The 12,287-nt window shown below is 39.9% G+C and overlaps 1 protein-coding gene across 9 annotated transcripts in view; it reads right to left on the bottom strand.

Moving 5' to 3' along the window:
* Nucleotides 1-12,287, bottom strand: part of LOC131688451 (MOG interacting and ectopic P-granules protein 1) — a 35,864-nt gene that overhangs the window by 5,108 nt on the left and 18,469 nt on the right. For 4 of the 9 annotated variants that reach the window (XM_058972715.1, XM_058972712.1, XM_058972713.1 and 1 more), the window contains exons 3-8: nt 3,596-6,050; nt 3,235-3,531; nt 2,932-2,991; nt 2,480-2,743; nt 2,240-2,419; nt 1,807-2,176 (exon numbers count right to left, since the gene is read on the bottom strand). In XM_058972715.1, coding sequence (XP_058828698.1) covers nt 1,807-2,176; nt 2,240-2,419; nt 2,480-2,743; nt 2,932-2,991; nt 3,235-3,531; nt 3,596-5,983 — 3,559 coding nt within the window. In that variant the 5' untranslated portion in view covers nt 5,984-6,050. The remainder of the gene's footprint in view (nt 1-1,806; nt 2,177-2,239; nt 2,420-2,479; nt 2,744-2,931; nt 2,992-3,234; nt 3,532-3,595; nt 6,051-12,287) is intronic. The other 5 variants (XM_058972716.1, XM_058972718.1, XM_058972719.1 and 2 more) reach the window with 5 other exon arrangements.

Genomic DNA, 12,287 nt, shown 5'->3' with positions numbered 1-12,287 from the left:
TTTGCCCGGGTTACTCAAACATAGGGGCTATCAACTAGTTTAAGTACCATACTTAAAGTGATGTGGCGTAGCCACATTAGGCGTCAACATTAAATATAACAGAGATTTCTATGTATATTTCAAATTATGCCAAACGACCATTATGCCAAACGACCATTATGCCAAACGACCATTATGCCAAACGACCATTATGCCAAACGACCATTATGCCAAATGACCATTATGCCAAATGAACATTATGCCAAACGAAAGCATGTGTCACCTGCTGTTATGCCAAATGAACATTATGCCAAATGAACTTATGCCAAACGAACTTATGCCAAACGACGTGCTCCCATGATTTAATATTAACAAGTAAATAAAATATGATATACTAAACACGCGTCAATTCCTTGTGCCCGCATTCGTGGCAAGGATTCGAAAGATTCGTTAGGTCTCTGTCATTCTGAAATGGATCATTGGAAAATCAATAGAGCTAACACCTACTTCATTCCGAGATTAAGTTGTTTGCATGGGGTGATTGTACCATATGCAGAATACTTTTTTCATAATACCACTGCTGGCCAGAAGGTTAACACACACACACACATCTAACACGCGTTTTGGAGATTTTACATACAACTTTTCGGGAAAGCTTTTGGTGGGAAAGTCGTGCAATCTTGTTTTAATTTGATTTTCATCAATCAGCCAGCTGGTTTGCATTGCTCTCAGCATTGTTTAGAAAATTTGCATTAAGAAAAGTTACAAAACGTATGCTTTTGAAGGTTTTCCTACTAATAGTAAATGTATTGACGTGGATAAAAACAATTTGATTGGTGGAGGTGGGGGTTTGTATCTCGAATTTACGTTTTTCAAGTCCTTCTGTCGAGCGATCGTTAAGAGAATCGTATGTGGGAGAAGGGTATCTAGGCTCTGTACATGACTGGTACTGAATTGAAGAAAAATTGATAAAAAATTAAAATACTCTTACTATTACAAAATTTTTTCTTATTATTTTCTCTTCATTCTAGTAACAGCTAAACACACCCTAGATCATCTCAGCAAATTCTCATAAAGGTCTCTTAACTACAGCGCCTTGGATGACTTCCGTAAGCTTGAAAAACGTGATTTCGAGAAACAATCTCTCCGCTTCACCCCTTTCAGCATATGTAAAGTGCCTTTCGTTATGTAATTTTTCTTAACAATGTTCATTTCATGACCCAAAAAATTGGAAACCTGCCTTACCCCTCCGGAAGTCGCGCAAATGGCCCACTGTACGAGCTGCGACTGGTGCACTACGACGATTTCGCTAGATTTTCAGAGCAGCGTGCACTCAGTGCACTAGCGCGAATTTCGGAAGGTTAATTTCCATAAACGTACATTTAGGCACCTTAGCATCATCTTTGCACGGATGAGGTGTTTTTATTACTATATCCAAACTTTCGACAGAATAGTGTCTTTTGATTTGCCTTTTTCTCGTCGAAACTAAGCTATTTGTGTTCATTCTCCAGGTATGCTTGGATCGCACAAATTGAGTAGTCATATTGCAGTGCTACGAGTTTCATATTATAAGGTTTGATGTTCTAAAAATTTGTCTTCAATGTGGAAGTTACGCCACGAAAAGCGAAATGGCACAAGTTTCGTTATCCACTGTTATGTATGAACATAATACTACGTTCACACTACGAGTTAAACCTTTCTTGATGACATTTTTCTTGTTGCTAATTATTAAAAAAGTGTTTTAACTCTGTAATGTGAACATAGTATAATGCATTATTTAAAAAAAAGAAAAGAACAATCGTCGCTTACCGAACTACTCCGACTTACCTATAACATGACTTTCGATTTCAATCGTTTTCGGTACACCACTCTTATTGCCCGCCGGTTGCGGTATAATCGTAATTTCGTCGTTGATCTTCAACGGTTTCAGCAGCGAATCATTACCACCGACCGAATTTCGCATTGGAATACCGCTACCACTGCTGCCACCGGATCCCGTTCCTGCTGGTTGCGGTTTGTTCTTGTTGTCAAGTGCTTTCTTCGCGACCGTGCTGTGCGCTGAATACACGTGGCTCTCAAACTGCTTGTACATGCCGAATGTGGCCGTACATACTGTACATTTGTAGGACAGGTGAGCCGGTTTCAGTGTCATGTTGTGATCTCGGGAAACATGATTCAGTAACTTCCACTGGTACACCTAAAATCGATTAAGAACGTTGAAGCAAACTTAAACTTTGAAAATGAGCTTAGATAAAATTACCCGTCCACAAACCGGACAACGTCCCGCATCCTTCCCCTTGTTGGCGGCTTCCTGCATCGAGCTTGTCACCAGGCCGTGCGAGCCCAGCAAATGTCGTTCTAGACCCTGATCGGTGAAGAAACGGTACTGACACTTTTGACAATTCAGTGGAGGCCGATTGTAGATCATCTTCGGGTGAATCTGTTAATTTGAATGCTATATTAGGTCAGCTGTTTCGTTAATTCGAATCAAATGACTAACCTTCACTTTGTGTATCCATTGCATATGATTACGCAGTTGATCCAGATCCTTGATGTAACCATCGCAGATTTCGCAAACGACGAATGCCGTCTTGGCGCCGGCTGGGTTCTGTCCTGGCTTTATCGCCGACGTGCCGGCTGCCTGTAGTTTGGACAGTGCTCCCGCGACTGCCATGTTTGTAGGATTGGGTTGTCGAGGAAGAGGAGTAATGGAGATGCTGGGCGTCTGCGAAGGTTTCATACCTGGTTTCATTCCCATAGAGTTCTGTATTGTATTGGAAATAATACAGAATGTTAACAGGGCTTATTGATCCAGAGCTTGGAATGTTCACAAGATATTTTGATACTTGTGAACACATCCAATCAAATATACTTATATACACGTCTATTGATATACCTTCGCCAGTAAGACCAACTGAAGCATAACTAATAGTAAACTGAAAGAAAACGAACCTGAATCGTTACCGATGCATTAGTGTTCGCTAGAAGAGATCGTCCAGCAGCGTTCTGGGTCTTTGCAATAGTGCAGTATGTTTCATTGTGTCAAACAAAATAGGTGCGAGTAGGGTATAGAAAGAAAAAAATAATAAAAATCATTTGATCAAATAAAACTCTGTACAGATATTAGTGTTTTCACCGAAATAAAATCCTTGTTAATAGTGTCAAGAAAAACAGAAAACCAATTATAGATTAATAGTAGTTAAACTAAACAACTCGTGTAATCTAAAAACAAGACAACATATACTAGGACATTACCGGCAAAAACTTATTAGCGGCAGCGGCGATTGCCGCTGCAGAGAGCTGGAAGTTATTGGGTATTACCATTCCGGGGGACATAGACGTTCGCAGGTTGCCAACGTTACCGGCACCTGGTCGGAGCAGGTTCGTTTGCGTAGCCGGTGAAATAGGTTGCGGTCGACCAGTTCGAGCACGCAGCGCAGCCGCCTGCGCCGCCGCCGACATGTTGTTCATGTTGACCGGGCTGATGTTGTTGACTGCTTGTATTCGCTGTGTGGCCAGGGCTAGATTTTTCTGCTGCTGGGCGGTCATAGCCTGTTGAAATATTCACCAGTAATGAATTATACTTATTCAATGTTCAAAGCACACATGTACTCACCTGATAGGCCGTCGCAGTTCCTACTAGCCCGTGCTTGGGTTTAATGCGCGGTATTTTCGCCGGCGGTTCCCAGTCGATCGGTGGGTTCAGATTGATCTCTGGTCGAAATTTCTTCGCACAGGCCACGGCGTGCCGGGCAAGTTTAGATTTCCCGTTATCCTCGAACGGGCAATTGGGGCATGCATGGTACATTGCCGCTTTCTCCAGTCGACCCTTGACGTTGTGTATCGCTTCCATGTGGTAGAGAATGTCATGTGGCGGACGGGTTTCATACGAACAGAAATTACACTTGTAGACGTAGCTGCGCATGTGTGGTGTCTCGTAATGGTGCGCCATTGCTAAAGCCGATTCCGATTTGAAGGAACAGTACTCGCAACGTTTCATGTCATATTTGAACGGTCTGTTGTTTTCCTTGCTAAGTTCCAGATTCTTCATCAGTGAATTAATGGCCATCTGAGTGCTGGCGGATGGTTTGCCTTCCCGGTCACGTTTCTTTTTTTGCTGTCGAAGCAAATCGGTCTGTACATACTCCTGTACCAGGTTTACACCGATGTTCATAAAAAATTTGCCGAGAGGATTTTCGAAATAGTTCTCCGACTTTTTCGTATCAGTCTGAGTACTACTGGATAGATCGTCCTTTGACACAGGGGTAATTATGTGCTCCTTGATCATTTCAATGTCCGATTGCACCTCCTTGATGAGAACTTTAGTTTTATGTTCCTCATCGGAAGCTTCGTCGTCTGTTGAAGTGTCTAGCTCATCCCACTCTTCATCGTCATCAGGCATTCGTTTTCGCTTCGACTTTTTCTTTTTGTCTACCTCGGACTCAGGTTCTGCAGATGTTGATGATTTTTTCTCGGCACTATCCGCGGTTTCCTGGCTGTTTTCGTCATCAATTTTGCTATTGCTATCTTCATCTTTAGTAGTTTCCTCCAACTTTTTGCGCATTTCCTTAATTCTTACCTCCAGTTCGTTGACAATATCCCGAAGATTTTCTTGTGGGGGCTTTTCGTAGATATAAGGAACGATGAAGGAAGGAGCTTCCAACACAAACATATCGTCTGTCAAAGCAGGCAGCAGGGGAGTAACAGGCGCCAATGGCGGCGGGTTTGTTTTCGAGATGAAGTTTGAAACAGCAGCCACCGGGTTAAGGACGCTGCGAGGTGAATTGAACGAACTATTCGGTGACAATCCTAACGGGAGGGATGAATACGAACTATTGAGCGACTTTGGCGTCGTTGGGTTGGAACGATTCATCAGCGTGTTAGTATCGATTATGACCAGTGTTGGTTCCTTTGTGGTACTACTTGGGTTACTACCTGGCAGAAGTGATTTTTGTGGTTGCGGGTTCATCGCCAACTGGGGTTTGAAAGAATTTTGCTGTAACGATTGATTAATCGAAAGCCGTGGTTTTTTGGCAGCAGCAATATTTAGCGGGTCATCGATAATTTCTTCAATATCGTCATCATCATCGATAGTGGAAATATCCTGAGGCAGGGTACTTTTTCTCACCCTTGAACTTCTTCTAGGTGATAACTCACCAATATCCAGTTTCTTTTGACTAGGCGTGCCGCTAATGTTTGAATCTCCATCTTCGTCATCAATCACCACACAATCTTCCTCTTTGTCGCTAAGAATTGTCACGTCGTTATCACAATCACCGTTGTGCTGCTTTGAATTATCTCCATTGGATTTGCTGGACATTGAGATGGCGTCATTTGATTTGGAATTTCCATCCAAACTTTCTGGAGCCAAAATTTTAATTGGCTCAGGGCGATCTTCTTCGTTCTCAGAATCCGAATTAATACTGACCGGTTTGTCACTATCGTCATCGATCACCTCTCCGTCCGTCTTATCAGTCGTACTGTGGCCATTGGTAGGTGCATCGACATCCATGGACTCAGTATCCCCTTTGGATTTCTGATCCACTGAACTAGTCACACTGACTCCATCATCTAGCGGATCCTTACCGCTATTTTCATCGGAGATTTGTGATTTTCTTCCACCATCATCTTCCTCTTCATCCACCTCCATTGATTCTACTGTGTCCTGGTTTTCACTATCCTGTGGCACCATATCCGGTCTGCTTTCTTCCGTCTCACCACCAGCATCTTGCGACGTTTCATCATCTTCCCCTTCAGTATGTCCATTGCTGCTGATCGGACGTGAGGCTTGTGAGTTCTCATCCACCTCACTGCTTTCGCTAGCAGTGGCCCCTTTTGGACTGATATCCTGCGGCTTCTGCTCCTCGACGAGCGGCCCTACCTTAGCAGAAATATCGTTCACTTTGTCCAGCTTCGGTTTAGCGCTGTTGCCGTTTATTTCGCCATTCTCCTTGACCTCGTCGGACGTGGGATGTTCGTTGGCGGCCACTCCAACTTCGCCCATTTCCTTGACGGACGACGCCACGGTGAAGGCGATGGCAGCTTGTGGATGGCGCAAAGAGCCGTGAGATCTACGAAAAAAGAGAACGGAGAATTTGAAAAAAAGATTAGCATCAATACAAGATATGTAGTTACAATGAATCATAGTTAGATTAATAATGAGGCTATTTAATCAAGAACAAAAACGAAAAAAAATGAGAAAGGTTATTATAGGTACTAATAACAGTTACATTGATTTGTGGATTAGTTTTATTTTGAAATTCTACCTTAACCCCCAGCAACGACTTCGCGGCCGTCTATGTCTATGTCTATGTCTACCAATGTTAATTAGATAGTTTTTATAATTGCATATTTCGCAAAACGTATTTGCGCACATGGTCAAATTGTTAGCTATGGAACTTATATTCAGCAAGAAGAAAGAATCTTATATGAAACCAAGATCTTTTAAAAAAATATTTGCGTTTCGTTTAAATGTTCAATAGCAATATTTTCTGTGATTGATAGAAACTTATTTCTAATATCTCGAGAATTACAACATTTAAAAAAAAAAATTGTTACGAACATTTTGATTTAAAATGGCGTAACAAAAATATATTCAAAAATAAAATTGTATTTTTGACTACAAATAGATTGAATTATAAAAATACGTCAAAAGTTGTTAGGATAACTTTTTATTGAAAGTTTCTCCATGATCCAAATACGCTAAAAAAAATTTCTTTTACGTTTTTAAAATGATGCACATTAGATTGATGAAATTCTATGATGGAAAAACGCGAATAACTTTTAAAAAGAGCAGAATTGCGCGAATTAATTGTTTTTGTTGGAGCAAAATTTCAAATATCTAAACAAGTATCACATTTTGGGAAATTTTTGTTAAATGAATTTTAATTAGGAATGATACTTAGATTCATATTCTGTAATAAAATTACAGTTTTGTATGTCAATTAGTATGAAATTTAAAAACATGTATAAGATTTTCGTTAGAAAAACTTTTTTAGCAATAAGTTCTCCATCATGCAATTACATTCGAAATGTTTTCTTTCTTTTTAGGTTTTTGTTGACAAAAAATTTGAAAAGATTTTTTTGCAATTTAACCCTTTATAAAGCAGGGGCAACTATATTGGCACCTTTTCGTTTCGTTCACAACGCAGAAATATGAAATGAGAAGTGTTCCAACCTTATGAAATTTACTTGTTAGGAGCCTTCTTACTTTTTATTGAGATACAGTGAAAAGTGTCAGATTGGTAAAGTTTTTTTGAGAAGATTACGGCTTTTGGACAATAATATTAGCTCGATTTTGAAAAAAATACTCTAGACCCTATAAATTGGTGATGCAAATTTGTAAAAACAATTATTTTAATCCGAAAATTTGGTTTATCAGTGGTAAAAATTGCAAAGAAAAAAATGAAATGCATAACTGAACGTCTGTAATCTGTGGCCTCATTTTTCAACTTATCCTCAGAATCCAGGGGATTTGTCTTTATATTTCCACCAATTTTGTTGGAAATACATCAAACATTACGAAGACTGACGTTTTTTAACGGGCGGTACCAAGTGTATTTTCAAACCAGTTTTTTTTACGAAGTAAATGTAAATATCTAAACTAAATGAAAGAACCGTGTTTCTATTAATATAACATCCATTATTAGCCCAAAGCTCTGGGCCATATAAAGGGTTAAATTTTCAACATAATTATTTTTTTTTGTGAAAAACAACATTTTTTTCAGTATATATATTTTTCGTACAGAGATATTCATTCCCCGTAACTCGTACTCAAATAGTTTTGCTGTTTGAATAAGGGAAAATTGGGACTGGCTGGCCTAAAAGGGGCAGGTTGGCCGATTGTCTTTTATGAAATGGCTATTATGCGCAGTAGCGACATCTATAATGATTTTAGTGGGGTTTTAGGTCGCCCATGTACCCAAGTAATTTTTTGGGTTGTCATTTGTACAGGAGCACGTTTGTTCTTTTTTCCGGCACTGGAGAGTAAATTTTAGTTTTTGAAAAGTAATAATATGTGTAACGCGAATCAATTTACATCCACTTTCCAAAAACGTGGTACAGCTGCAAAGGGTATTCAAAACCCAACAAAAGTGGTATAACGCTTTTCGGTGTAACCTTAATTTTGTTTTTGTAAATCGTGATTGTTCTCGAAAATATGTATTGGGGTGGGTTGGCTGAATTTTGTGCGGATCTGATTGCCCGAGTTGTAAATTTAGCGCAGAGCAATGTGCGCTTTGATATTCGTGAAATGTTAACCTTTTTCTGAATGAAATCGGAAGTTATACTAATATTGATGATTATAAGGAAAAATATTCATTAGAAATAATTAATTAAAATAAACTGAAATTATTAATAAATAATCACTAATAGTTGGAAATTGATTATAAAAACAAATGATTCCAATATTGCCCTTCAATCCTGAAATTCCTGAAAAAAAAATTCTCCAAAGGGACTAAAAAGTAAAAAGTGGAGTTTTCCACTGATGCATGTGATGTTTCATTTACTTTACCAAACTCGGTCAACCTACCCCAGCCCTGGGGTTGGTTGGCCGATTTTTCACTCCGCCTTTGATTATAAACTTTTTCACAGATTTTGTTTTATGATGGAAAAAATTCACATATATGTTCCAGGGTTGTATTTTCATGACAGCGCAAACAGTTTATCAAAAAGTCTAACCAGAATGAGTGCAGAAATTTTGAAAGCAAAACTCGGCCAACCAGTCCCGGTCTCCCCTACAGTTTTCGAACAAAAATATTTTGAAGGTAGCGCACGCAGAAACGTTTGCACTCTTTTGAAAAATTACTCTTGAATTAAAATATCGCATCACCAGAGAAAATTATGGAGCACTGTAAAGTTTCGTTCGAATCGACGATGGTCATATTTTGCGGTCGGTCGGTTTCTCATGGAATCCCTCTATAGGGCATGTACATTAAAAATTATATGAAATTACCTAATACAAGGAGAAAAAATATGTAATGAACGTGATTTCATAAACTAAAAGCAAACCAATGAACATTTTTTTGTCGAGAGTTGTCCTACTGGAGAGCTGTAAAGCTAGGATCTCGGCAGGGTTCCCCGTCAGAATCACTCACTACAAGTGCAGACGGAACCGGAAATGTCACCCACTAAAACGCTGCTCAGGGCCAATTGCAGCCGGACGTGATTCTGAATGTGATATTTATTGTGTGGGCGTAGAGACTTGATGAACGCGTATATCATCACAAAGGGCTCGAGCGTTTGCGCGTTAACGTGTTCGTGTGGTAGCGCGGATGTAAATTCGTGTGCATGAATTCGATTTTAAAACCGTATGTCGTATGCGCGGACCGTGAATTTGGTGTACGGTTCAGATGCAAGTTCTTCCATATCACTAGAGTTCGCAGCTATGCCATGGAACATGTTGTCTGCTGGATATGAGTGTCATTTATTGGTTCAACTGAAGGCATGGGCCTAGTCTGTTAGGGCCTAGAGTAGGGACTTCCGGACGTAATTGATTCATTCTCGCGCGAACACGGACGTTTGTACTCTTAAGACCGCTTTTGTAAATGTGTGCTAAAACGTCCACTTAGTAATCAGGAAGTTATGCTGTTTGTGATTTCGCGGGTGTATGTGTGCGTGGATGAAGGGCTCGAGCGCTTGTTCTTTCCACTCAGATAAGACCATGCGTTTTCCTTATGCACATTTAATACTCTGTGGATCAGTTTCATGGTCGCAAACTTTTCGAAGCTCGAAAATATTGTTATTATGATGTGAAGGCGGTGGATATGTTCTATTCTCATGATTTTCGTAAAAGGCAATAACAAATAATATGATTTGCCTAAACATTACTTGATATTTATTGAAAGAAAAAATAGAAAATGACTAATCTTGAATTTTGTACAGGGTGATTTTACTGTTTTGTCCAATAATTAATATCATATGAATGTTTTTTGCGCATGGTATTCAGGTACAAATAAGAAATTATATATTCTTTTTTTCGAGAGCCCTTCCGAGAACCTAGCTCTACAGCTCCAGTAGGAAAACACTGGAGCTGTAGAGCTAGGTTCTCGGAAGGGCTCCCCGTCAGAATCACATACTACAAGTTGCAGACGAGACAGGTGATGGCGCCCAATAAAACACTGCTTTAGGCCAATTGTAGCGAGTCGTGATTCTGAATGTGATATTCATTGTACGATTCAGATATGTGCGGGCGTAGGGACTCGCAATCGCGTGTATCATAGCGAAGGGCTCGAGCATTTGTACACGAACGTGTTCGATCGCGCGCGCGTTTGTATATCGTGTGTGCTAACGTGAATGTAACTTCGCATCTATAAATTCTATTTTATAACCGTGTGCCTTTCGCATATTCGTGTGTGTTCTATCTTAATTTTCCGTGTACGGTTCAGATTCTAGAAGAAAGTGGGAGCTATGTTGCTAGAATTAAGAATAAAGATTTCCGAACGTAACCGATTCATGATCTCGCGAGTTTGCGGGTTCGCGTTTGAGACCGCGTTTGTAACTTCGTAAGTACTAAAACGTTCACATTATTACCGGAGTGTTATCGAGCTTGCGCGATCGCGGGCGTAGGTGTGCGTAGATGATCGCGAAGGACTTAAGCCTTGGTATGTTGACGTGTTTGTCGCGTGTATAAATTCGATTTTATAACCCTGCGGCCACTCACATATTCGCGTGTGTTCTTGGATGGCCACGCGGACCGTCCATTCCGATATTTAATTTTTGGTGTACGGATCACATTCTGACAGGGAGTGAGTTATCCCATATCATTAGAGTTCCCGGTCATGCCGCCAAGGAGCGTTTTGTCTAGTGAATATGGGAGTTAATTTTCTTAATTTCTCAATTTAATTTTTTTTGTTCCTTTTTATATTAATTAACATGAACCTAGACTGTTGGTACCGAGGATAGAGACTTCCGGACGATCCCGATTTATGATCGCCCGAGCGCGGGAGTTTGTAGGTTGACGCTTGAGAGCGCGTTGGTAAGTTTATGAGTGCTGAGACGTTCGCCTTATCACCGGGATATTATCATGTTTGCGAGTTCGTGGGCGTAGGTTGCTTGGTTAATTGCGAGGCGATGTAACAGTTGCATGCTGACATGACTTTGTAACATATTCACGTGTGTTCTTGAATGGTCGCACGAACCGTGAGTCCGATATTAAATTTTCGGTGCGCGATTCAGATTCTAGCAGAGAATGGGTTCCCTTATATCGCTAGGGTTCCCGGTCATGTAGCCATGAGACGTGTTGTGTTATAAGTATGAGTGTGTTTTCTTAATTGGTTCAGCTGAAGGCATGGACAAAGGTTTCTCGGATCAAGGATAGACTTCCGGACGTGACCGATTCGTGATTGCGCACGAGAGGGCATTTTTGTAGGTATTCCCGCTTGAGAATGTATGAGTGTTAAGACGTTCACTATCACCATATTTGCTGACCCAGCTGAAGGCGGGTGTAGAATGGCAGTATAGGACTCGAAAAAAAAAGCAATAAAAGACAATAGATGAGGGACGTAATAGATTAGACGGGTACAAGATACAGCTGAAGTTATGATCATCACATGAAAAATATACATATTAGTACTTCAAACACTACTAATACTTGAATAGCCAACCACCACATATAGCACATCCTTTTTTAATTATCTATTTGTTATTCGTTAATTGTTGTTTGTGAGCTGGTAAATAGAGGAAAGTTATAGCACAGAAAAAAAGACTCGCATCAGCCCTCCCGGCCTCCTCGATACACTATTACAATACACCTCGATACCATCGAGGTGTATTGTAATCAACATATTGAAGCGGGCTTTTTATATAAATCAAATCCAGAGTAGTCATAATGATGGGTGGATTATTAATATGAGAACTAATTAATCTCTAGTAGTAGAACTTAGTGCAAATAGGAACTAAAAAGAGCGAAGGTCCTTATATTTAGATAACTCTATTGAATCTATTGTGGCTTGATGATGTTTGCAATATCGTCAATCCCATCAACCTGCGAGAGGGAAGTAAGAAATTATTTATTCTAAAATTGAAATGTACTTGACCAGAAAGCAGAAGAGCATAGATAGCAAGAAGTCCTGATGTGGGATATTAACACAAGAATTAGACAAAAATTAATGAAGTTATACAATGATATATTCTCGGCGAAACTGAATATATAATAGGGTTCATTGTTTTAGGTTGGTTAGTTGATCTTGATAACAGATGATTAGGGATATATCCAAACCGTTGATCTGTTACTTTTGTGTGGATTGCATGGGACTGTCGCTACTAGTATCCCACATTACTAATTAGGTTAATTAATAATGGATTAATAT

This window comes from Topomyia yanbarensis, chromosome 3 (assembly GCF_030247195.1).
Source record: "Topomyia yanbarensis strain Yona2022 chromosome 3, ASM3024719v1, whole genome shotgun sequence".
In the NCBI taxonomy this organism is placed as follows: domain Eukaryota; kingdom Metazoa; phylum Arthropoda; class Insecta; order Diptera; family Culicidae; genus Topomyia; species Topomyia yanbarensis.
This window is presented reverse-complemented; position numbering and strand designations above follow the sequence as displayed.